Source organism: Oratosquilla oratoria, chromosome 12 (assembly GCF_046742065.1).
Source record: "Oratosquilla oratoria isolate Oo_2021 chromosome 12, ASM4674206v1, whole genome shotgun sequence".
Taxonomy (NCBI): domain Eukaryota; kingdom Metazoa; phylum Arthropoda; class Malacostraca; order Stomatopoda; family Squillidae; genus Oratosquilla; species Oratosquilla oratoria.
The window spans coordinates 44,339,088-44,366,934 of NC_134788.1; the positions used below are offsets into that span (position 1 = coordinate 44,339,088).

Below are 27,847 nucleotides of genomic sequence, written 5' to 3' on the forward strand. Positions count from 1 at the left end.
TTAGTTTTCTTGTGCTTATTTTCGTTGCAACAGTTGATACTTGGATTGCACAATGCCTTTAACGTGATAGAAATATATGTGTTATTGCGAAGATACCAATATATCAGTATTTCTGCATTACAAGCAGTGTACATGCTTCAAATTGGTGATTCGAGTTTAATCTTTAGTTGGTCTGCAATCTTGAAAGTGTACATTCAATGCTGAGATTTTGTACACGAGATTAGAAAACTATATGTGAAATGTTCTCTTCAGTATTGTAGTTATACTTTATAGATTCTGTGATACTTATTCTTTTTTGTGGTTTATATAGATACTTAAGCAACCTAGCCATGTCATCGAATAAATGGAAAACTCTTATGATAGTAATAGCCAGGGGATAATTTTAACAGTAACTGCGAGAAAACCTTCGTGTGGCTTAAAAAAAGCTAGTGATCATGGTACTGAAGCATACTGCAAATTATGTCACTGTAACATTTCTTCAAGACTGAGTAATTTGCAAAACCATGGTACATTTTGATTTCCTTCTCTTGTTAAAGAAGATGGTCTTGAAGAGTTGGAGGATCAGTGAAAAGTCCTGTTGAGTGTTGTACTCAAAAGAAAGTTTGCAGAGCCGGTTAGTTCTAGACCAACTTCCTTCTGGCATCATGAGTTGCTGTAAGTTAAAGATGGTGATAATTATATGATGAAATTTGAACTGTTTTCTAAATTCATGACTGGCCTGCTTGCACTTCCACACGGTCTCACTAATTGCCGAACAATCCGAACAAACCGAGAAAAGCCGAACAAAACAACAAAACCCAAACAAGGACGGGTTTTGCTCAAATGCACACTTCTATATATATATATGGTTGCATTATTTGAACTATTTTCTTTAAAATGTGTGATTTCCATGTAATATGATCAAAGACAACTTAAGTTTTTATCCTCTGCAATTTTGCCGACCCCAGCTACGACTCGTCCAGCTGTCTATGATTACTGGTGGTATGGATCAAACTACACTCTATTAAGTTTCTTACTGTTGTGTTATTAGTGTAATAGACTTTATATAGTTGAATTATTTAAACTCTTTTCTTTAAAATGTGTTCAACTATATGCAGTCTATTACACTAATGACACAACAGTAAGAAACTTAAAAGAGTGTAGTTTCATCCATACCACCAGTAATCATAGACGGCGGGCTGGACAAGTCGTACCCAGGGTCGGTAAAATTGCAGAGGACAAAAACTTAATTTCTCTTTGATCATATTACATGGAAATCACACATCTTAAAGAAAATAGTTCAAATAATGCAACCTTACATATATAGAAGTGTGCATTTGAGAAAAAACCCGTCCTTGTTTGGGTTTTGTTGTTTTGTTCGGCTTTTCTCGGTTTGTTCGGCAATTAGTGAGACCCCTTCCACACTCATCTGCTTGTGTTGAGAGAATATTCTCTCGGGTGAATATGATCAAAACAAAGCAAGCAAATAGACTTCAAGTCTGTGCAATTGCGGACAGAGTCGGTGTTGGCAAAACAAGCAGTGAGTAGCTTGTCAAGGTGTGCCATGTTGTGAGTGGACACCTTCACCTGAACTCGTCAACAATTTGAAAAGTGGCATGTGTCACAAACAGTATACAGAAAAGAAAAAAGCGACAGAGTGAAGAATCAACTTTACATTCATGGGAGCCTGGTGATGACAGTGAGGGATGTGGTGATCCACTGCAAGTCTACCTACATTGATTGCACCATTACAGGCAGTGCTAATTAGTTTGATGTATACAGTTTTCTAACTTCAAAATGTTTTCAGACCTATGTTGTGTAATATAATTCAAATCTATTTTTTTTTTTTTTTTTTTTTTTCAATATAGTAGTTGTTGGCAAGCTGTCTAGGATTTTTTAATTTTCCAGAGTGGCAACACTGCTTGTCAGTGCAATGAAAACCTTGTTTGGGGTGAGACGGGCACTCCTACGTATGGCAGCCTCACTGGGCTGTTTGGCTTGTACTGGGAACACTGCTGGTTGGCATTGCCATTTATGCAAACCAGACCATTATGGTGACGCAGAGAAGTAAGTAGAAATAGATTGGATTATTAAAATCTGAATAAAGAAATATTTTTTGTTGTCACCATGACGCTAGTATGTGACTCTGCATGTACCTGTTACCTGTATGTATGTAGCCTTCTCCTGGCCTAAATCTCCCTAAAAGAAGGGACTCCATAGGCCACACCACTGATGTCAACTCAACGTTTGTAGTTGTTCTCGATGGTTTTTGTCCGCAAATCGTAGCATTCACTCAGCAAAGAGGTGTGTTTTCAATCTCTTTTTGAAAACACTGATATTATCACACTGCTTGACACAGGTTGATAGCTTGTTAAACAGTCGGGGGGCACAGTTTTTAAAGGCTCTATGTCCGATTTCTTGATAATATCTTGGTTCATTAAGCCGACAGTGTTCAGTGTTATGTCGCAGAATAACTTGAGACATTGTGTAGTAATCTTCTAGGAGCTCATTTAAGTACATTGGTGTACCTTTTTTTTTCTTTTTTTTTTCTTTTTTTTTTTTTCTTTTTTTTAATGTGAGTACACATATTTTGTATTCTATTCTAGCTTTTATTGGGAGCCAGTGTAATTCAATTAATGTGGGAGTAATTCTTTCTCAACGAGGAATATTTTTTATCAAACGTGCAGCTCTTTTCATTATCATTTGCAGTTTCTTCAGCAGGTAGTTTGGCAGGCTGTAATAAAAAAATTGCAATAGTCTAACCTACTGATAACATGATTGTGAATTGTTTTTTTCATCAAATCTATGTCAAGGTATTTTCTAACAAGGGATAAGTTTTTCAAATGGTAGTTTGCAACTTTATGATAGGGTAGACAGAAAGGCACTGTGGGAGGTTATGCAGATTTATGGGATAGGAGGAAAGCTTTTGGGAGCTGTCAAGAGTTTTTATGTGAGTAGTAGAGCATGTGTTAGGATTGGAAATGGAGAGAGTGAGTGGTTTGAAGTAAAGGTGGGACTTCGTCAAGGATGCGTTATGTCGCCCTGGCTGTTCAACTTATACATGGATGGGGTGGTGCGAGAGGTGAATGCTAGGGTAGTGAGTCAGGGATTGGAGATGGTTAAAGAAAATGGAGAAAAGTGGGAGGTGAGCCAGCTGTTGTTTGCGGACAACACTGCGCTTGTGGCAGGGTCAGAGGAGGGATTGAGGAAGCTGGTGGCAGAGTTTGGGAGAGTATGTGATAGAAGAAAGCTAAAGATAAATGTGGGTAAAAGTAAGGCGATGAGATGTACAAGGGGTGAAAGTGGCAGTAGATTGGAAGTGAACATTAAGGGAGAGCGACTGGAGGAAGTGGATAGTTTTAGATACTTGGGTGCAAGTGTAGCAGGAAAAGGTGGAGTGAAGGTGGAGGTAGAATGTAGATTGAGAGAAGCGAGTAAATGCCTTGGTGGTTTAAAGAGTGTAATGAGAAATAGACATTTGGGAATGGATGCGAAGAGGAGACTGTATGAAGGAGTGATTGTGCCAACAGCACTGTATGGGGCAGAAACGTGGAACATAAGAGAAGAAGAGAGAAGGAGTTTGAATGTGTTTGAGATGAGGTGTCTGAGAAGTATGGTGGGGGTTACTAGGCTAGACAGAGTGAGAAATGAGGAGGTGAGGAGGAGAACAGGGGTGAAAAAGGATTTGGGAGAGAGGGTTGATGAAAGGATATTAGGATGGTTTGGACACATGGAAAGAATGAGTGAAGAAAGACTAGTAAAAGAGGTATGGAAGGCAGATGTGGAGGGAGTGAAGATGAGGGGACGTCCTAGGATGAGGTGGATGGATGGGGTGAAGGGGGCTTTGGGGAAGAGGGGAATGTCTGTTGAGGAAGGAAGGGAGAGGACGGAAGACAGAGGTGAGTGGAGAATGGTTGTATATGGATGATGTTGTGACTGCATGAGGAGGAATGGGCGGGGGGGGTGGGGGGGGGTAGTATGTGTGAGTAAATTTTGACGCAGCCCGAAGGGATTTCTCCCCGTCCTCTCCTTATATGCAAAGGGGGACGGAGAGGGGGGGTCGCCGATTAAATGAAGCGGCCTCGCTGTGGATGTACTGTGTCTTGCGACACTGCTTCTGACCCAGGGCGGTGGGCAGGGTGCAGGGATGACCCGTCATCCAGGAGGTGCTCAGATGAGAGGAAGGGTGGGAGGGGTGTGGAGTGTATTTAGGGATGAAATGGGTGGGAGTGTTTTTATGCCTTTCCCTTTTTGGCTACCTCCCTTGTAAGGGGGAAAAAGCCTTGGTATATGTATGTATGTATGTAGTTTGCAACTTTCACTATATTATTTACTTGCTCACAGAAATCTAAGTTTTTATCAGTTATAATAATCCCCAAGTCTTTCACTTTGTTGTTAAGTGACATGTATGTGTCAAGAGCTTTGAAACTTGTAAGGTCATAGCAAACTAGATCATTATGTTTTCCGATTACCATACACTCATTCTTGTCCTAATTAAGTTTCAATTTCTTTGAGTTCATCCAACTTTTCACTTCACTTATTATTTCATTCAATTTAATTTCAGCTTGGACAATGTTTGTTAATGTTAGATAAAACTGTGTGTCATCAGCATAAAGCTTAAAGTCAATTTCATGATTTCTTAGTATCTGTGCAAGGCCGATTGTGTAAATACAAAAAAAAATTGGACCCAATACACTACCTTGAGGTACCCCCTCTGTGTAGCGTTCTTATTTCCAAAAAGGTACCACCAAATTGCACTCAATGAGTTCTGTTTTTAAGATAACTCTCCAGGTATTCCAAAGCTTCATTAACTATTCCAATGTTATGACGCTCTTGTATTCATAGATTATGTTCAACAGTGTCGAAAGCTGCACTTAGATCTAACAAAATTAAAATGCTACATTTACCTTCGTCCATGTTTACCAACATATTATTTACCACGGCACATGAGGTTGTTTTTAGTTGAGTATAGTCTTCTATATGCTGACTGATTGTCAGGAAAAATATTGATGGCCAACAAGTGTTCCATTAACTGTTCAAGGATTACTTTCTCAAACACTTTTGATAAAAATGTTAGGTTAGATACAGGTCTATATGAAGTCAAAGATTGTGGATCTTTATTGACTTTAACTATTGGCTTCACTGTGGCATCAGGAAAAACCCTAGTGGCAATACTAGTATTCACCAACTCGGTCACTACCCCCCATGCCAGTTTATCAAGATTCCCACCCGTGAAAATTTTCCTGAAGGGAATCGGATCGTTATCACAGAACGTTGGATTTGCTCTAAGTATGATAGATTTAATCTTTGGTATGTCTTTTTGCTGAAAACATTCTAATCTCTCTTGATCGTCTGGTATAATTACTATTAGGTATTCTGTAGTCACTGGTAGAAAAACCTCTTATTGCATTCTCAATTATCTCTTCAAAGAAGTTCAGAAACATTTGGGCCACCCACTACTTCATCACAATATCCCTCCGGCATCTTTTTCTGTTTATTGTTGCCAGTTCAACTGCTTAATATATTATGGAGCAATCTAATATTGGATCCGGCTTCACTGGTTTTACCTCTATATTATTCATGTTTTCATTGAACAATAACTTTTTTTCATGCTGTTTTGCTTCAGTGTAGGCTAGTCTAGTTTCATTTGTCTGATCTCTGCACCATTTTCTTTCCTTTTCTTTTTTCTCGTTTTCTGCTTTAGTATTAAGCCCATTAAACCCTGGTGAATCATCTTTCATGGTCATTTCCTTTTCAACTATAGAGCATTGAGAGTTGTATAATTGTTTTATGGTGCTATTAAAATATGTTTGTCAAACTAATTGTACAATTTGTATATAACTTTTCATGGACGCAACTTTCTATTTTTTTCTTAGTGAGAATGTCAATTAGAGTAATAATGAAGGCCTTAGGGTTTAGATTAGTCAATGGTCTGAACATTATTTTCTTCTTTCATTTTAAATCTCTACTGAATGGAAGCATAAATTGCACAAGTTTATCAACAGGCGACACATCACAAAATTCACCAACCTCCATCTCCATAACCAAGTCTCTATCCGCCGAAGCACAGAAAACAAAGTCTAGAGTATGTCCACTTATTGAGGTCATACCATTACCTTTATTAGTTAAATTCAAGGAAGACATCATCTCCAAAAACGTGACTGTTGATGCAATGTTGTCATCAACCCAGATATTGAAGTCTCCACAATTAACAATTTCTGTACTGATCATATGAACTGTCTCTAAAAACTGGCGTAAATCAATAAATAGGTTAACATTGGTCTGCGGTGGTCTATATACAACCACAAAAGAACACTTTTCTGCTCCTGTCTCACACGTCATGTACATGCCTTCATATGTATATTGTGTTTCAATCTATTTAACAATTTTTTTTTTTTGTAGAGGTATTTCTTAAAAATAGACCAACTCCTCCATCTCTTCTTATATCCCTAGACACATGAACAAAGTTATAAGAGTCAGGAGTCATTTCTTTTATTTTCCCATTTTCACCAACACTTAACCAAGTTTCAGTTAGCGCTAATATATCAAGATCATTATCCTTCAATAAGTTATATATTTCAAATGTTTTGTTGCCAACTGATTGTATGTTTAACAATCCACACTTAACACTACTATTCAGTCTAACAACAGCCATCATCTGTTAAATTACATATCCTACTTATTTCAGATTGGTAGACAGGGCAGTTAATGGTCATTAACACTGAGATATTTCAGTTTTCTTGTATCTGACACAGTTAATACATTTCTCAATGGTAGCTGTACAGTCTTTGGATGCATGATTACCCGCACATTTAAAGCAAACGGGATCATCATCATTATCATTCTTAGCCTGACATTTATCAATCTTATGGTTGAACCTTTGGCAATAGTAGTAAACCATTGGGCGATACCTATCTCGAACAATAAATCTCCCCCATTCCAGGAACACTCTATCGCCATTTTTCTTAATAAGTGCTCTTGCTTCTGGGTTGCATCTCAATATGTAATGCACTGTGTTATTAGCCGCATGTTTATCAAGTAGATATTTTATTTTTTTCCTTACATTGTCAATGGAATTTAGATAGACATTTCTCTCTATTAGTGTATCAATGATATGATCCTTTTCTTCCTCTTTATAGACATTGCAAATCATTATCGTTGGTTTCATTTTTTTTAATGTACTTTATAGATACTTTGTTGACAACTCCCAATTTCTTTTCTGCTTCTATAAGTGTTGTTTTATCCTCAAAATTCAAAACGGTCTCCACGACCTGTAAAACGAGTCAGTAATGTGCACACCATTAAGTGCTCCAACCACATCTTTTTTCATTTCGCTGGATTTTTTCCCCATTTTCTTTTGCACTAACCACAAGCAAGTTTTTTTTGTCTCCTTATCTCATTCCTTGATAACACTTGGCTCCATAATGGTGCTGAAGTCATGCCTACGGTAGTTTGGAGGTCAGCCGAGCCGGCTGCATGGGCGGTCGACAGTTCAGCAACCAGGCTGTCATTTTCTCACTCCTGCCACCTCTCTCTTTATACCCACGACAGCATTCTCCTCCACATCTTTCTTCACTTCTTTAACCTCCTTCTTTGGATCATCTACCACGGTAACTACCTCTTTCTTCATGTCTTCAACTACTGTCTCAATTTCAGACTTGATCACAGTTTCCATATCACCTTTCAACAACTGTGAGCTATTTGACAACTGTGCCTTTATATCATCCAACTTATTCATAATTAGATTGCCTGGGACAATACTTTCAAAACATGCGTCACATGCCCAGTTTATACTCGTAACATTGTCAGGATTGACACCTTTCAAACCTACACACTTCAAATGAGCCCATCTTATTTTCCTTGTAGGACATTTAGGGCAACCAATCCATTCCTGTTCCTTCCCCTTCGACTTGTTGCACTTATATGCTACTAGCACTCGCGGACACCCACCAGGGATAGCAGCGCCATGACAGCGGTAGAGGGGTGTGCCAAGTAAGCGTCCACCTCTTGCGACTGCCATTCCTCAGGTTAAACTCGATTAGTTTGCACAAAAGTCTAATTGGCTGATAATTACCAGGATTGGATTTGTCACCCTTTTGAAACAAGGGTGCAGCATTTGCTATATATATATATATATATATATATATATATATATATATATATATATTTGCACACCTCTTCCAGATGCAAATTTTTTTTTTTTTAATGATACAGAGACATTTTCTGATTGCTTCTTATACACTCATATACAAAGGGTTTTTCTCCTTTACAAGGGAGGTAAACAAAGAAACAAAGGCATAAAATCCACTCCCACCCACTCCATCCCTACATACTCCACTCCCCTCCACCCTCTTCCCTCCCTCTTATCTTGGCACCTCATGGATGACGGATCATCCGTACATCTCGCCCACTGCCCTGGGTCAGAAGCAATGTCGCAAGACACAGCACATCCACAGCAACGCCACTTCATAAAATCGGCAACCCCCCCCCCTCTCCATCTCCTCATGCAGAAAGAGATGGGGAGAAATCCCTTCAGGCTGCGTCAATTTATTTCTCCAGGAGGAACCAAGATAAGAGGGATGGAAGTGGAGTATATGAGGGATGGGAGTGTTTTTTTTTTTTTTTTTTTTTTTTTTTTTTTTTTTTTTTTTTTTTTTTTTATTATTATTATTATTCCTTTACTTTACTTGTAAGGGGGGAAAAGTTTCGAGTATATATATATACATAAGTAGGGCCCATAAAGTTGCCAGCTTCATCCTGATGCTTCATGACACTTGTAGATTTTTTTTTCTTTCTTTTTTATTCGGGTTTTTATAAATCTCCTCTCGACAGATGGCAGCTGGGCACGGCATTGATGCCCTGGACGGAGACCTGAGTGAAGGCGGCTTGCAGAGCGTGGTGCTGAATGACACGGCGGCCCCGTTAGGGTCCACACAGCCCCCTCCCCTCCCCTGCCCCCATCCTCTGCCACCGACGACTCTGCCAATGTCGGATTAGGAGGCGGGGGAGGCCAGCCAGCTGGAGGGGTAGTGGGTCAACCGCCACCACCGCAGCAGCAGCAAAGACCCAATTCACTGCCACAGTACAATCCTGTACCTGCAGCATCCTATGGTTCGCCAGGCAGCACGGCGACCAGCCCAGGTGGGGTGCGGGGGGGGGGCTACTAGTTTCGCTTTATGTACAGTGATGCATAAAAAAGTGTTTTTTTAATCGCAAGTTTATTTATTTATTTTTTACTTTTTTTTCTATTTCATTTTATTTATTTATTTATTTATTTTTCACTTTTTTATTTATTGATCTATTTATTTATTTTTATTTTTTATTTATTTATTTATTTATTTTTTGCTGTGTCTTGCAAGACTGCTTCTGACCCAGGGCAGTGGACAAGGTGCAGGGATGACCCGTTATCCAGGAGGTGCTAAGATGAGAGGGAGGGTGGAGGGGTGTGGAGTGTATTCAGGGATGGAATGGGTGGGAATGATTTTATGCCTTTTCCTTTTTGGCTACCTCCCTTGTAAGGGGGGAAAAGCCTTGGTATATGTATGTATGTATCTTTTACACATCCAAATTTGTTCAAGTATATGAAAACAGGTGTAAGTACTTGATTCATCCCTCCACATATGCGTATCTACCTTATCCAAAGAGACATCAGACACAGTATAAAAATAAACAAGTAATTGATCTTTTTAGTCAAGACTAAGATGCTACAACAATATGGCTACCTTACAAAATTTACTCATAGTATAATCTTCAAAGATTAAACACTCCAAATTTCCTTGTCATGAATGGTTAAACATACACATAAAATAGGATATAAAATAAGGAATGCACATATTAATCATGGTCTATGGGCCTGAAAAAATGAAAATATCCATGTTTTTTATATTAAAAACATGTTTTTTTTTATAGAAAACAGCAGTCTTTTTTTATGAAAAAAACAGCAGTCTTTTTTTTATTATTAAAAAAAACAGCAGTTTTCTTTATGAACATTTTTTTTTTTCTTTTTTTTTTTGAGTTGCATCTACATGTGTATGTGTGAGGAGATGGGAGACCAGGAGAGAAGTTTTGAAGAATTTTTCGGAAGGTGTTAGTTTAGTAGCAGCTTGTTGCATTGCGCTGCGGATTTCCCCCGAGATCAGAAGTTTGTTTGGACACGATAAGTGAAATGATATTTGGTTTTTATTCGGAGTGCATGAAGCAAAGGAGGACACCTTTTGACTACCTCCCTTGTACGTATGCATGAAGTAAAGAGTGCAAAGAGGCAAGTTGAAGAGAGAGAGGAAAGGGTAAAGGTATTTCAGCATAAGCTCGCTATAACAAATTCCCCCAATTGTGGAAAGCCTTGAATAGTAAACTCAGAAGTTTGAGGGAAAAAAATCTTGTTTCAAAGATACATACATACCTACATATACCAAGGCTTTTTCCCCCATACAAGGGAGGTAGCACTTGTTAAATTTGCACTTGATAATTTGTTAAAAGGCAGATTCCACTGAATATCAGTAACCTTTTTGATCACGTGTGGTTCTCAGTCTTGCTCTGTTTGATTGCATCGTTCCGTTGTAATCTCCTTTAGAAATGCTGTAGTAAAAGAATTGGAGAACACTTGATTTTGTAAGGCAGCAGTTAGGGATGTAACAGACATGCTCCATGTAGTGAAGAACTAGAGTGTATTTGATGGGGCAGTAATACAAAGGATTTCAAAGGGGGAGCATGCTGACGACAGGAGACCTTTTGGTCCATATCTAGGTCGCATGCATAAAAAATCATAATGATAAATAAATGAATAAATAAAAACTATAATAATGTAAATGATAAATAAGATACATAAATAAATGCATAGGTATAGTTGAATAATAAACAAACAGGTAAATAGTAAATAATGATAAATTGTCATATAACTAATAACAAATGAGAATGAAGCAAATAATAATAAACAGACAAATGATAGGAAAACAAATAAACAAATAATATAAAATAAATGATAATCATTCATACATTCTGTAAACTTTTCTAATTGGACTTTAGCTGAATTAGTTTGTTATATTGAGCTTGTACTGTAAATGGTACTTGTTAATGGAAGAGAAAGCTGTGAGGTGGAGATGGGCAGATTATTTCAAGGAGTTGCTAATTGTAGAGGAGGATAGAGGGAGCCAGGAGGTCCTCCTTGATAGTAGCCATGGGAGATGATGATAGAGACTGACTGGGATAGGAAAGGAGAAAGCTGTTCTTAAGGAGGAGGTACCGTAAATGACAGTGGAAGAGAATGAAAGCTCTAAGGCACCTGTACTGGGTGGGTGCTGTCTATAGTGTTTGCCAGAGGGTGGGATAGTAATAGTGGAGTGAATGGTGAGATTGTTCAATGTGTGTCCAAGTGAAGGAAGGGTGACTAAGAGGCAAACTAGAATGGAATTTTTTTTTTTTTTTTTTTTTTTTTTTCCCCACTGCCAAAGTTGCCCAGATATTAATATTGAGTATATAAAAACAAGTGCAACTTTGGCAGTGTAAAAAAAAAAAAAAAAAGATCCCAAGAAACTCAATTTTTTTTTCTGCTACCCACACCACACTGCTTGTGTCAGCGGCTATGTGTTAAGACAGAAATGACGAAAAACTCATCAGATTGGAATATGCATCGATGGTATGGTCCCCGCACAGAGTGAAGGACATAAGCAAGATCGAGAGAATACAAAGGGCAGCAGTGACCAAACTGCCCCCCCCCCCCCAAGCATGGCAGATAAACTGTAAACTCTCTCCCCCTCCGTCCATTTATTAGAGAGGTTTACGGAGAAGCTGCAGACCGTCCCCTCACGCCGCGTTACTTCCTTGTCCACTCGGAACTTTTGCACTCTCTCTTCTTTGCTCAACAGGCACTCCTCTTGCATCCCTTCACTTTTGATGGAACAACTTGTCTGATTTCTTTCCACCTGTTATCTGCCTCACCTCCACACAACATAAGAATGGGGGAGACTGCAAGAGACCATAGAGCCTACACTAGGCAGTTCCATGTCCCTTACCACCTGTCATCCCATCCATAAAGTTATTCAATTTCCTCTTGATAATGATGATGATGATATGGTTTAATGTCACAACCCCTCCCCCTCCTATTGGGAGACTAGGATGGTGCCCCTTACAGTGAATTTTGTAGTGTGGAATTTAACAAAAATTTCCTCTTAAAACAATGAATAGTTTGAGCGCTTGCTACCTACGTTGTTACACAGTCCATTCCATTCGTTAACCACGCAGTTGGTGAACTGTTCTTGCCTATTTCCTTCTTAAACCCAAATTTGTCCAACTTGCACCCATTACTACCAGATCTGCCCTGTTGTCGTAATATGATGACCTTGCCTGTGTCGCCCTTGTTCAAACCATTGACCCGTTTGAATGCCTCTATCAGATCCCCCGCACTCTTCGTCTCTCCAGAGTTGAAGTTAAGATGCCACGAAGAGTCAAATATTGCTGACGTTATCCATTTTTATTACGTGGATTGTACTCCATCTTGAACACGTCAGGCTTCCTCTCCTCCTCCTCAATCAGATTCTACGTCCCTGCTCCCTCGTATGATTTTCTCGTCCCTGTACATCTCTTTGCCATAATTTTCACCCAAATTTATTTTTAGTCTATCCTCTTAAGTTGGTTGCTTATATTTTAGTTGCTCACTTAATTGTATTTAGTGATTAATTTATTATCAATCATTTTTTATTTTCCTTGTCATGAATTATTTTATGATATTTGAAGACCTGCTAGAAACACCAGAAGATGTATGTATTGTAGGACAGAGTTTAAGGTATTCTGCCAGGTTATGCTTTGAAGCTCTGCTTTAGTAGGTAAGTTTGCTGGTGCTATATTATGAGGTCTTAAAAGTTGGTCATTATATTCTAAACAAAAAATACTTGTTGAATGTGCGCACTTTGAAAACCATGTGTATTTGTTATCATGGTTGATACAGTTATGTTCTTGCGCGTTTTATTCTGGGTCGCATTTGGTTATTCTGGTCATCTAGCGAGTATGGATCTCGAGCTTTTTCGGACGTGGAACCGTAATTCAATTCTTTTCACCTGTGTGACCTCAAATTTGGGAATACAGGTAAACGTCGACTTACGATGGCCGCGACTTACGATTGTTCGACTTTACGATGACGACGACGATATGATAATTTAACCCCTTCCATACGGTGCCGCACACGTAGGCGTCATGAGGAGCAAGTGGATTCGCGACGCTGCCATATCGGCGTCTTGATTATATTTATTGTAGTCGCCCCTGTGTTTTTACATTCTCTCAAATGTGCCCTAAATCCCATTCTCTGTGGTTTTCAAAATTCGCGAGTGAAAGAGAGAACGATCGATATAAGCGGTGACTATATTTTATGATGCGAGTATTATTACGTCACGTCGTACGGCTGGCATTGGCTGCTGCCCGCGAGATTTAAGTCCCATACTGAAAATACATATTATAGTGTTTGAATATGGTAAAAAGGATAAAAATAATTAAATAAACTACTGTACATGTTTAATAGGCTATATTCAGTATCTCTGGTGGTTAATATACAGGTAGGCTAGGTACAGTGACCACGGAACAGAGTGGGGATCGACTTACGATGAGATCGTCTTACGATGGCTCTATCGAAACCTAATGCCATCGCAAGTCGACGTTTACCTGTATATTAATTCCTTTTCATTTTGGAATGTTAATATTTCAACAATTTTGACAACCCTATGAACCAGTTATTCAGCATTCGTTTATAATTGAAGAGTAATCTCGACTTTTAAATTCTATTCCCCGTGTGTCGTTGAGTCGGTAATTTAGGGATGTGAGTGACATCCATATGGATCAGAGTCACAGAAATCTTACATGATCAGAAACTAATACCCATTCAATCTTTTTTTCTCTGTCTCTCTCTTTCCATTACCTGCTGTGCGAGAGCCATTGTTAGTGTTGAGGCCTTTAAGGTTGTGTTGCCCTGTTGACCTGGTTGACATTCACAGACCATCTGGAGGCCTTGAACTGCTGATCTGGGACTCCTGGGCTCCCCGACATGTCACCCTGGGCCACAACAAGGCTCTAGTCAAGACGAAACTTGCGAGGGGCAGGCATTGCTGCAGCAACAGAGTAACCAAGTTCAAATGATCTTTGAGACAGACTTGCATGTTATACCAGTGCATAGAAAAAATGTGAATTTATGTAAAGTTTCGAAGATTTGTTTAGGTGGATTGAGGTTTGGATTTGGTGTTCCAGTTGCACAATCTGTCTTGACTCTGCTCTGCTTAGGTACGGACCCGCTTAGTCCGTCTGACGGAAGAGTGTGTGTTCCCACCAGAGAAGGTGGGCATGTATGCTTTATTTTTTATTTTATGACTTTTTTTAGAGTTGCAATTTTTTTTTAGCCAAATTGGCTTATAAATTGACTTTTTTTTATTCATTTAGATATTTGGTGAAGATTCAATGTTTATCTCCAAACCATTGCGTATCATGAGTCTGCAAAGTTAGCACATGTAGCTATGTAAGCACATGTGTGTGTTTGTGTGTATATATGTACACATGAGAAATCACATGAACTCGTGATTATATGTGGAAAAACCACCAAGGAAAATTATAAAATGATAACTGAGCGCTTTCATCTAGTTAGACAGCGTCATGGTATACACATTAATGCAAACATGTTTGCATTATCAATGTATGTAACATGAAGATGCCTAAATAGATGAAAGCCACTTGGTCATCATTTTATTATTTTCCTTGGTGGTTTTACTATATATATATATATATATATATATATATATATATATTTTTTTTTTTTTTCCTTGTCTTTTCTTATGTAGCTGATATAAAATGATTTGGGCTATAGGTACTTGGGAATTAACAGTTGAATTAAAAAAGAATAATAATTTGCAAGCCACATTTGATTTAGTAACATTGGTCCAGCACTAATGAGCATATTTTCACTGAGGAGATGTGCAGCACTTTGTAGTTGTTATGCTTATGATTGATGCATTGTTTGTTAAAGTAGTTCTAGTTTATGCCAAGTTGTTTTGTTTTATTATGTGATATTAATGTTAAACAAGGGAAATTTCACCAGACATGATTTTTAGTGTGAAATAGCTGTGGGAGACTACTGGTATTGTAGTGAAGGTTGAAAAATATTGTTTGGGGTACTGTGTCATTTGTTTTCAGTTGTGGCAAAGTGTTACATGCTACATTTGCCAAATATAGGGGTCTCCCTAATTGCCGAACAAAACCGAGAAAAGCCGAACAAAACCCAAACAAGGACGGGTTTTGCTCAAATGCACACTTCTATATATGTATGGTTGTATTATTTGAACTATTTTCTTTAAGATGTGTGATTTCCTTGTAATATAATCAAAGAGAACTTACGCTTTTATCCTCTGCAATTTTACCGACCCCAGCTACGACTCGTCCAGCCCGCCGTCTTGGTACTCTTTGTCTAGATTCTCGCTTCCTTTCTGCCGATTCTTGGTCTTGCTGCACCAGTGACGGACAGGTGATGGCTCAGTAGGATGGGCGTCGGAGAGGGTAGTCTCCATACTACCCGTCTCCAGAATGTGGGTTCCATCTCAAGGAGCTCGTATTCTGACTGTATGTAGGCCAGCCAGTGGTGGGTGGGTGGGCAAACATTTCAGTGCTGCAAGGGATACATTCAGAAATCCATGATTTTAAAGGGTTGCATACTATCTTAAGTAAAATAATATTTGAAATGTCCAAATTATTATTATTATATATATTTTAGATTATTTTCATTGTTAATATTCTTCAGTAAAATAATATTTGAAATATCCAATATATATATATATATATATATGTATATATATATATATATATATATATATATGTATGGTGGGGGTTACTAGGCTGGATAGAGTGAGAAATGAGGTGAGGAGGAGAACAGGGGTGAAAAAGGATTTGGGAGATAGGGTTGATGAAAGAATATTAGGATGGTTTGGACACATGGAAAGAATGAGTGAAGAAAGACTAGTAAAAGAGGTATGGAAGGCAGATGTGGAGGGAGTGAACATGAGGGGACGTCCTAGGATGAGGTGGATGGATGGGGTGAAGGGGGCTTTGGGGAAGAGGGGAATGTCTGTTGAGGAAGGAAGGGAGAGGACGGAAGACAGAGGTGAGTGGAGAATGGTTGTATATGGATGATGTTGTGACTGCATGAGGAGGAATGGGCGGGGGGGTGGGGTAGTATGTGTGAGTAAATTTTGATGCAGCCCGAAGGGATTTCTCCCCGTCCTTGCCTTATATGCAAAGGGGGACGGAGAGGGGGGGTCGCTGATTAAATGAAGCGGCCTTGCTGTGGATGTGCTGTGTCTTGCGACACTGCTTCTGACCCAGGGCGGTGGGCAGGGTGCAGGGATGACCCGTCATCCAGGAGGTGCTCAGATGAGAGGGAGGGTGGGAGGGGTGTGGAGTGTATTTAGGGATGAAATGGGTGGGAGTGTTTTTATGCCTTTCCCTTTTTGGCTACCTCCCTTGTAAGGGGGAAAAAGCCTTGGTATATGTATGTATTCACTTGGTCTTTGGTCTTTTGGATCACGTGTTGGACTCGTGATCGACAGCTATTTCCCTCCTGGAAGAGAGCTCAGAGCTCGTAGGTCCGATCTATGGGTAATGCTATGACCTTGCACACACACACACCCCCAACTCCCCGCCCACGAGAGTTGGAGTAACACCCCTCAGCGCTGCGATACTGATATTATTTCAGCCCCGGGCGAGGATCGAACCCGGACCTCCGTAGTGGCAGGCCAGAGCTCTAACCACAGCGCCATGTATATATATGTGTGTGTGTGTGTGTGTATGTATATACATACATACATAATATATATATATATATGTATGTATATATATATATATATATATAGTATATATATTTGATTATTTTATTGTTAATTTTCTTAAGTAAAATAATATTTGAAATGTCCAAAATATTTTTTTTAGATTGATTTATTATTAATTAATATTCCTAAGTGAAATGATATTTGAAGTATCTGAAATAATTCTCTTATATTATTTTATTGTTAATATTCTTAACTGAAATAATATTTGAAATAAAGTTTTATATCATTTTATTCTTATGTAAAATAATATTTGAAATGTCCAATATAATGTTTTTGATATCATTTTATTGTTAATTAATATTCTTAAGTAAAATGATATTTGAAATATCCAATATATATATATATACTGTATATTAGATTATTTTATTGTTAATTAATATTCTTCTCTTTTCTTTTCTTTGTACCTCTCATCTGACTCCCTCGTCCTATTTTGTAACCAATCTGTGAAAGTTCGCTCAGTGGACAAGATGCAGGGATGACCTGTCATCCAGGAGGTGCCAAGATAAGAGGGAGGGTGGAGGGGAGTGGAGTGTATTAGGGATGGAGTGGGTGGGAATGGTTTTTATGCCTTTTTCTTTTTGGCTACCTCCCTTGTAAGGGGGAAAAAGCCTTTGGTATATGTATGTAATATTCTTAACCCATTATGATACACATTAAGTTCACGTTAAAAAAAAAATCAATAGGTGTTTTTGATTGCTTTTGCATGCCATATTACAAAAATGGCCTTGTTTTTCACTTTTTCTTGTAAATAATTTTTTTTTTCAAACGTGCCTTTTCGATGATCTGAGCACAGGACAGGCCTTTTAGTGAAATATAGCCAAAATACAGAATTATTACATACCAAACTTTAATCTGACCTGAAAGTGAAGATTATTATTTTTTATGATAAAAACCTTTGATAAGATTAATAATGAATGTAGTGAGTGAAGTTTGCTATAACTTTGTTGTTAGACTGAATGAAAAAGATACACATTTTCACAAATCAAAGTACTGATGAAATATTTAACACTCCTGTACCACAAATTTCTTATCAAGTATAAGAGAAATCAGTTCCTTATGCATGTGACAATGTTTACAGATCAAGAAATACCTTATCTCATATTCCCAATTAGAGACAAATGTAAACCAACTAAAAGGTACTGAAATGAATCAAAACTCCTGAAATATTACCTTTTTTTTTTTTTTTTTTTTTTTACCAGAAAGATCAATTCATATTTCATGTGGCAGTGTTTGCAGATCATAGTGAACCCAACACCTTTTGTCTGAGGCACAATACACAAATAGAGTTCACACTTCAAGCACCATGCTATAGGTGACGACTTGCAACCAGGCATTTTGCACCTTCCTCATTTTTTTTAGAGTTACAAGAAAATGCCCAATCTGGTCATGCCTAATTGCCTTAGAAGGAATTGGTTTAGTGTTATGACCTTTGTGCTTTTTCTCAGCTTGCTTTTCATCAACTCCACCAGCTAATGGCCCACCTCTCTTCTTACCTGTCAATTTTGCAGACGCAGGGATAAGGACAAAACTAGTTTGAAATCATGCAATTTTAGAGGCTTTGCAGACACCAAAAGCTGTGTGATCCCGTATGTACACCAACCAAGCATTGACTATTGCCACATAAAAAAAAATTATGAAAAAAAAGCTGATGATACCACTTCTTTGATCTGAAAAACATCCTATAAAAAGCAACAAGGGCATCCATTTTATCAACACCTCCCATATTAGCATCATAATACTTGATAAGAGCACGACACCTTACATCAGTTTTCTGTGTTGTGGATACATTTTTGTCCCAGCGTCCAATAGTTGTGACAGGTTGAGTAGATCCCATTGTAGACATGACTGTACATAGATTGTTATCATTCCATCTAACAACCCTTACAGAACCTGCACATGTGCTAACCTTTTGTTCATATTCTACAAAGGCAGACTTTCCCTTTGATTTTAGGTCCTTATCTGAAATAAGCTTAAGTCCAGCAAGTCTGTTACTCCGAACAGTTCCCATGCATAACATACCTCTCTTGAACATTTAAAAAAACAGAGGAACTGTTGAGAACAAATTATCCATGAACAGTCAGTGATTCTTACAGTGAGGAATAACAGGTGCCAATTTACAAACAATATTAGCACTGGATTTCAAATAAGGAAAACCATCAACTTTTGGTGTTGCACCAACACATATATCAAAATTATGCACGATGCCAAAAGAATCAGCTAAAGTCCAAACTTTAAACCCCCAAGGGTTAGGTTTGGACTTGATGTAGTAACAATTAAGGCCCTCCACTACCTTTGTAAGGAACCGTCATCTCATCAACACAAACGTTCATACTCAAAGGAATCTTATTAAAGTTTTCTTTCAGAATGTTCACATATGGCCTGACCTTATACAATTGATCATACTCAGGTACACATCAGAATCAGACTGGGGCTCATCTCTTATCACAAATGCCTTCACACCCTTTGGTGTTGGGGGAGCTTTCTTTCCATACAATTTTGAGATGTGCATGTCACCTGGAAGAGATAGATGACATAGAAATACTTTGCAGTCATAGATATTCTTTACTGAAACAAGTTTGTGGCAGATATCAAGCAATATATGCACTTTATACAGTATTGTCATGAGAAGGGATCAAGTAATATATGCACTTTATACAGTATCGTCATGAGAAGGCATGATGCAACCATGTGTTATTTTTTAAAAGTTCTACTCTGGTATCCGAAAATGACACATTTCAGAAAAAAAAATAAAATAAACTTAGGTCCTGTGCTCTGTGTACCTAAAACAGTTACATTTAAAGTTGTACACGTAATTTTCTCAAAAAGAAAGAAAAAAAAACACTTTTATAATGACTTCTCTATGCATTCATGAACAAACAGTGATTTCTGGAAGCTGAACACTTACTATTATTGGCATCCTGTTATACTGTAATATAATTATATTGCATTAGTAGTATTATGTTATGTTATTATACTGTAATATAATTATATTGCATTATTATATATTATATTGTATGTTATTATTATTATTATTATTATTAATACTATTATTATTATTATCATATGTTATACCGATGCTGTTTGAGGTGTTATACTGAAACAGTTGAAACATTACACATGACTGCCGGACACAGCACGGGCCGGGAGGTGGGAGAAGTGGAGTGGACGGAATGCACGGCGGAGTATGCAGCTAAAAGACGCCCAGGACAACTCAGACATAACACGATGACAAAATATCACGGTGACATCTATCTTCATATATATATTTCCATTTTTCAAAACTCGTATATTTATTCTTATTATAATTTTATTGATTATGTATCGATACTAATTATTATGTTCTATTGTAATGTGATATACCAAGATATGATTTGGTTTGGTATATTATATTATATATTATATTTCATATTGTGTCATAGATCGTGTTGTGTTGTATTATTATTATATTACTATTATTGTATTATATTGTACCAATGCTGTTTGACATGTACTGGAACCAGCCACCAACCACTCCGCAAGGAGGGAACGTGGACCTGACTCACTATATACACCGCCAACTTCGACCCAGAGTAACACTCCTCTGAAGAAGCTATTGTAAGCGAAACCGGTCAGGAATAAACTCGATAATCAGATAAAGACCCGTGTTTCCCCCTCCACCTTTCCCATAATTTGTCCCAATGTCTCTACATATATATATATATATATATATATATATATATATATATATATATATATATATATATATATATATATATATATATCAGTAAGTAGATAAATAAGTCTATAGAATTAATAATAACATATGGAAATGAAAAAATTGTTATATAGAATATAATTTATATATTGTGTTGCTGGGTTGATATTAACATTTGACTTTCCGTGAAAGAAAAACTCTTAGGAAAAGATTAGATAGATTTTTTTTTTTGTATCTCGTGCTGAATGGCACGCGAATACACCCCACGACTAAGTAATTAATTTGTACACAGCATATGAAGATTTTATTATCATTGTATATATATATATATATATATGTATATATATACATATATATATATATACACACTATATATATATATATATATGTATATATATATACATATATATACACACACATATATATATATATATATATATATGTATATATATATATTCGTGAAGCGTGGCAGGAGATTCTCTTTCAAGCATATTCTGTTGAAAACGACAGCAAACGCATTGGAAATTAATTTCTTTCGTACAACATTCAAGTGGTATTCAAGAACTTCAATACAGTTAGAAGTCTTTTAATTAAAAACTCTCCTTAGAAGGTAGAAGGATGCATCTATTGAATTCCATGTAAAAATTGCGACAAATGCTATATTGGTCAGACTGGAAAAGAATAAAATGTAAGGTTAAAACAACATCAGTATAGCGTCAAGAGTGGGTAAATTTCTAATGCATTACTTATTCGCCTACGGGACTTTACTCATTACATAATTTGGGAGGGTGCTAATAAAAATGTTGAAAATAAATCATATTTGACTAGAAATATAATAGAATCCAGTCTGATCAAAGATACATTTGTCAATAACTTAAATTTAATTCATGGTATGTACAAGCTGGACATTTTTTGTTATGAAAAAGGTAGTGGCCCAAACGTCCATAACCACGAACGGGTCAGGTCGACAATAGAGCCTCACAACCTTCCCCGGTTCCCTTCCTGACCTTATACTCTGTGTATATATTCTTGCGTCCTTTTTTCATTTCTATGTACCCTGAGGATGTCTGAATGGAAGAAAACGCTTGGTCATCAGTTTATCTTTTTCCTTGGCGGTTTTTCCGCATATACACACACACACACACACACACACACACACACACACACACACACACCTGAAAAATGGAAAATATATACTGGTTATAGAAATGAATATGTACAAAAGTGCAGAGAGGAAAAAAGAAAATATGAAAAAGATGTTATAGAAAAGTGTAAAGATCAACCAAAACTATTCTACAGATTTGTAAACAATAAACTGAAAAACAAACAAGACTTGGAGAAATTAAGACAAGGAGGAGTTGAATACACTGAGGAAATGGAAATGGCAGAAATTATGAACAAACATTTTAAATCAGTGTTTACAAGGGAAAATATACAACCTGAAGAGATTGAGTGGAAAGAAAAAGTCCCCCCTATGGAAGAAATAGAAGTAACAAAGAATGAAATATTGACACACTTGGGTAATTTTGATGTCAGAAAATCGCATGGGCCAGATGAAATAGCAAACTGGATTCTGAAAGAATGCAGGAATGAACTGGCAGACAAAATACATAGCATAATAAGCAGTTCCTTAAAAGAAGGAAAAGTTCCAGAAGATTGGAAAAAAGCAAATATAGTACCTATATATAAAGGAGGAAATAAAGAAGAACCTACCAACTATAGACCAGTCTCTCTAACAAGTACAATAGCAAAAATTTGTGAAAGAATTATCAAAAGTAGATGGGTAAAATACTTGGAAAAAAACAACGTACTAAATCCAAGGCAATTTGGATTCAGACAAGGACGATCATGCGTCACCAATTTGATATGTTTCTATTCAAGGCTAATAGATATAATACAAGAAAGAGATGGATGGGCTGATTGTGCATTTCTAGACCTAAAAAAAGCTTTTGACAAAGTACCACATAAGAAGTTGCTTAAGAAATTAGAATATGAAGGAGGAATACAAGGTAAATTGCTAAATTGGATGGAAGACTTTTTGCAAGAAAGAAAAATGAGAGTAGTGATAAGAGATCAGCACTCAAAATGGAATGAAGTAATAAGCGGTGTCCCGCAGGGAACAGTTCTGGCCCCAATAATGTTTGCTATATATATTAATGATATGGATGAAGGAATTGAAAGCTATATGAGCTTCCTTGCAGATGATGCAAAACTACTGAAAAGAGTGAAAACTGAAGAAGATTGTGAATCACTACAGAGAGATCTAAATAAAGTACAAGAATGGAGTAGGAAGTGGGAGATGGAGTTCAATACAAAAAAGTGTAGTATAATGGAATTTGGAAAAAGCAAAAACAGAATAACAGGATCATATAATTTGGGAGAAGAAGGAATAAAAAAAGTAGAAAATGAGAAGGACCTGGGAGTCATTGTTATGAATGATATGTCACCTGAGAAACATATAAATAAGATTTTTGGAGAAACTTATAATTTGATAAGAACAATCAAAGTGGCATTTACATACCTGGATGAAGAAATGGTGAGGAAAATCCTAATCACCCTGATAAGACCAAGATTGGAATATGCAGCAACGATATGGTCACCAAGTACAAAAAAATGTATAAAAAAAACTTGAAAGAATACAAAGAGCAATTACAAAATTGGCACCAACACTCTCAAAACTATCATATGAAGAGAGACTACAAAAACTTAAACTACAGACACTAGAGCAAAGAAGAGAGAGAGGAGATTTGATAGCTATTTACAGAATCATGAAAGGCATAGAAATTACTGATAGAGAGAATCTGATAAAATGGGATGACAGAAATACAAGAGGACACGGAAAGAAAATAAAAAAAGACAGCTATAGAAGAGATTTGAAAAAGAACAGCTTTCCTCACAGAGCAATAGACAGTTGGAACAAGTTAGATGAGAAAGTGGTGTGTGCAAAAACAATACATGAATTTAAAAATAGTTTAGATAAAATGAGATATGAAGACGGGACCCCACGAGCATAGCTCCCCTTCCCGTAAAATACAACTAGGTAAATACAACTAGGTAAATACACGTTGCAACAAAGTACTGCACATTGCTGTTCGTTTGCAATTCACGATTGTGCTGCCTATAATTCACTTACAATAATATATATACTGTAAGTGTGTGTGTGTACAGTAGGGAATTTTTAGGTACGTATCATTTTTACAATCTGCTCTGGCAACACTGTTACACCAACGCTCACTCGCTCAATTTAACGGAAAATTCACTTTAGCGGACTGGACCTTGGCTGAATTAGTTCGTTAAATCGGGCTTCTACTGTATTGAGCAATGTATTACCTCATAGTTTGTTCACTAGATTTAATGTTTATGTACATTTATATGATGAATTATAGAAAATAATGTATATATGTGATTCAGGTACCTGTAGGGTTTTTGGAGAAGATGCGTGAGTTTGAATTCCCTCATCTGGATCGCCTCATCACAATCGTGGACTTGATCGATGCCCCACTGGACATGAGTGGCATTGAAAAGCTTCCAGAACGGATCCAGTCTGTGGTGGCTTGGGATGCCCACCAGTCTTTCCCATGGATCAACTGGCATGTTGCTACTTTGGCTGCTGGCCACTCGAGTCCTGGTGCACAACACTATAGCTCCATTGGGGCTACCATATTTCTCTTGACTTTGCCTGGCACTGTCTCTGTTCATTATGGAGATGAAATCAACCTCCATGGCCCTAAGCAAGGGAAAGTGGAGGTAAGAAATTGCTTTGAAGTTAGGTGGTGCAAGGGAACATCTTTTTACAGAGTAACTCATTTATTCATGTATCTAGGAATTAGAATGAATATATATTTTTTTCCTGTTAAAGTGTCATTTAACATTGGTTTTAATTCCTATGGTTTATATTACAGCCACATAACTGGACTTCAATTATGCAGTGGACAGACCAAAAATTTGCAGGCTTTAGCACTACAGATCCATGGAAAAGCCTTAGTCCTGGATGGGATTTTAACAATGTCTACAATCACAACCACACAATAGAACCAGTTAGGCAGATGATAAAACTCCGGCAAGAAAAGGTGCTTTTCTAGTTATGTTCCTCTAGTCAATCAACCACCACCCACAAAGCAAGTTGGATGGTCATAAAAGGAAAATCCTCCCCACTCTTTTTGCTTCTGTCATATGCATCCATTTTACTTTTTTCTGCTTAAACCATGCAAAAATTGCACCTCACCTCTTTTCCAGCATAACTCTTCATCCCTAATGCATCCCTCTTAAGGAGTAGGTCATTATTTTGTCCATGTATTCCTCTGCAGCTGTCATTCATACATTTTGACTTGTTTAGTGTCCTCACTGTGTGCTCTTATGACATCATTTATCATATCCACCTACTTTATCCTTTGTCTATCCAAGTGAGATGCTTGTTTTTTAATAGTTTTGCAGCACTGAACCTTAGTCTCGGATATTATTCACCAAAAGATGTGTTGGTCATTGTATAATACATGTATACCAAAATCTAGATTTGCTTTAAAAGTCAGTTTTATGTAGAGAGGTTTAATCTATTTTATTTTACAGGTTCCAATATATGTTAATGGGATCTTTAACTATGAAGGTGATTATCACCCAACAAAATCAACAAATTACAAGGTAAGAACCTTTGTTATGGAAACTGATATTACACATAATTACACTTTATATTTTTAACCTACAGATTTTATTCATATCTCCAGATGAATCACTCAGATGCTTTAGTTCTCTTCCAGGAGATCTGTGGCCACCAGTTCAGCCTATAAGTGACTCAATGAAGTGATTATGTAGCTCAATCAATCAATTTTGTGTTGCTATCTAGAAAGAGTGAATGTAGGACAGTGTAATACAAAGTACTCTGGGGTGGTTATATCTAGTTTCATGAAGAATACACTTTTATTTACAACATAACTGAGACCATGAGAAATAGTCATCAGTATGCCTAGGCAAACCAATGCTAATATGTGTTGTGTATGTATTTATACAGATGAGGATTGCAAGAGATGGCCTGGTAGTACTTGACCGTTTCTACCCACGGCGTCACCAGTATGCTGTCATCTCTAATCTAAGTCCACAGCTGCTGGATGCGGATATATCTCACCTTTACTATGGTGGAGCTGTTGCAGTGTCATCCCATGATAAGGAGGGTTACCTTATCTTTAAGAATGTCACTTTGGCACCTGGGGAAGGACTTCTTTGTATTTTGGACAAGTAACAGCAGACTCTTGTGGGATTGAATATTGAAAAAGTGTGCGTGTTAAGCATAATGGCTATATTTTCATGATCTTTATGAACTGTAGGGTTTCTCATGACTGCACCTGTGGTATAAGGCTGTCAACAGCTGTGCAGTGAATTGTTTGTTGTCTCTTTTTAAGGAAAGAGGGTGAGGGTATTTGCTGAAGATGGTTATGACAATATTGTATATTTTTTACAGGTTCATGTGACAACATTTATAGAACATAATGATATGACTGTTGAAAAAGAATTAAGTTGCTCAGGGTATAATTGCACAATACCTTGAAATATTATATGAAATAGATTGAAATATGCTATTAGTATTCTTTTATGAAGTAGGAAGGTGGAAAGAAGGATAGCATGAAGCCATTTTGTTTAAGGGAAGATGGAGGAAAAACTAGTCAAACCTGTACAGCAGAATATTTAATCTTTTGAGTTTTACTTGTTTCCTTACTATTTCATAGGGAATTGAGAATAATGATAATAATTATTGCCTTGGGTTTCACTGACTGGAAACCTACTGTAGTAAAGAGTGAGCTTTGGGCTTTCCCATAGATCTGAGAAGAAATAGACTGATGTCATTTTTTAATTTCTTTATTTTATTTCTTTATTTATTTATTTATTTTTTTATATATTTATTTATTATTTATTTATTGATTTTCTTTTCTTTTTCTTTTTTGTGGGTCTGTTGCCTGTTATCATGAGGTGGGGAGCAGTTACCGATTGTCAGCTCCCCTCATGTGAGAATGTTGAGAAACGGTAATCAAAGTTGATAGAGCTTTTAAGATTGGTTTGGAGACAGAGCGCCCTTTGGAGCTACACTTCCAGATGGAGGTGAAGGTATCAATGGGATATGAAGGCAGGTGGCAGGGAGACCATTATTTTTGACATCCATTTCCCTGGACCACCATATATTGTAACAAATGTCTTGTGTGAACAGTTTGTTCAGTTTGAATGCTTATTAGTCTTGTCTGTTCAGTAATGGTATTTTATGCCAAGTCCCATTAAAAAGAAAATAAAAAAGTGCTGTAACTGTTTTCAAGTGGAATTTACTAGGTGGATACTGATACTGATGGGTTTGTGAATGGGAGTGGAGTGGGTGGGTATGAAATGGGTGGGAGTGGAATTATGCCTTTTGACTTTGGCTACCTCCCTTTAAAGGGGAAAAAAGCCCTTAGTATTATGTATGTAGATACTGATGCATTCATGTCTTTAGTACAGGTTGATTTTAGGAGGTGCTGAGATAGGAAGGGCATTGAATAGTAATTAATGTGTATGAAGTTGGTGTGTGTGTGTGTTAATGTGTCCATCTCCTGTGTAGGAGAAAAAGTAGCCTACAGTATTTTTTCAGCCTCGGAGTCTCCTGAGAAAGCCGACAACAGCCATCAGTAGAGGTGATATATTTCAAACTGGAGTGTTTTAAGTTAACATGAAAGCTATTGTCTAAGAAAGAAAAGGGTGTTTAGAATAACTTGTTTTTGTGCTGTGGTCTAGGTGGAAAAGGATATATGCAAGTTAACAGATTTGTCACCAATATGGAGTGCTTGTAACTGAAGATATTCTGGTTAAGGGATGAATTATCCATAGACGATGTACTTTTTATTGCAAATACCAGCAGATTCCCTGAATTTTATTACTCGTTTTTGTCTTTATATGTGGTGATGTTGTTGAAAATAAGTGTTGTTATTGTTTTCAAAACTTGTGGATGCTTTGTGTGTGTGTATGTGTGCATGTGTATGTCTGTATGTGTAGGACAAAGAGTACATCATGTATTTTTGTTATTTTAGAAAGTAATTCTTTCCTTAAGTTGATGTACTTCATAGGTATTTGTTCAGGCTAAGACCAGATGATGTTACTTAGTTCATGGGTGAACTTAGGACAAAAGGACAGGTTTAGGGGGTGGAGGGGTTCTTTATCTATTAAGAATCCCCTTTTGTCCTAATTTCATCCCACAACTGAGTAAATTATCCAATTTTTGCCTGGAGGAAGAAAAATGAATAAATCAATTGAAAATAATAAATGTATATACTCCCTCAAGCTCTATCCACATGAGCATGCAGTGCCTGTAGAC

General features: G+C 37.2%; 1 protein-coding gene across 1 annotated transcript; it reads left to right on the plus strand.

The window, feature by feature from the left end:
- The first annotated feature begins 523 nt into the window (after nucleotides 1-523).
- On the plus strand, nucleotides 524-26,866 carry LOC143031583 (trehalose synthase/amylase TreS-like). Its single transcript, XM_076195622.1, has 7 exons — nucleotides 524-654; nucleotides 1,888-2,046; nucleotides 8,812-9,120; nucleotides 23,935-24,270; nucleotides 24,426-24,593; nucleotides 25,090-25,161; nucleotides 25,529-26,866. The coding sequence occupies exons 3-7, from the start codon at nucleotides 9,088-9,090 to the stop codon at nucleotides 25,754-25,756; spliced, it is 837 nt and encodes a 278-aa protein (XP_076051737.1). The 5' UTR covers nucleotides 524-654; nucleotides 1,888-2,046; nucleotides 8,812-9,087; the 3' UTR covers nucleotides 25,757-26,866.
- Nucleotides 26,867-27,847: the final 981 nt, after the last annotated feature.

Coding starts and splice junctions, on each gene's coding strand:
- LOC143031583 (XM_076195622.1), top strand. CDS start 9,088: ATGGTTCGCCAGGCAGCACGGCGACCAGCCCAG. Junction 24,271..24,425: donor CTAAGCAAGGGAAAGTGGAG/GTAAGAAATTGC, acceptor TTTATATTACAG/CCACATAACTGGACTTCAAT. Junction 25,162..25,528: donor CAAAATCAACAAATTACAAG/GTAAGAACCTTT, acceptor GTATTTATACAG/ATGAGGATTGCAAGAGATGG.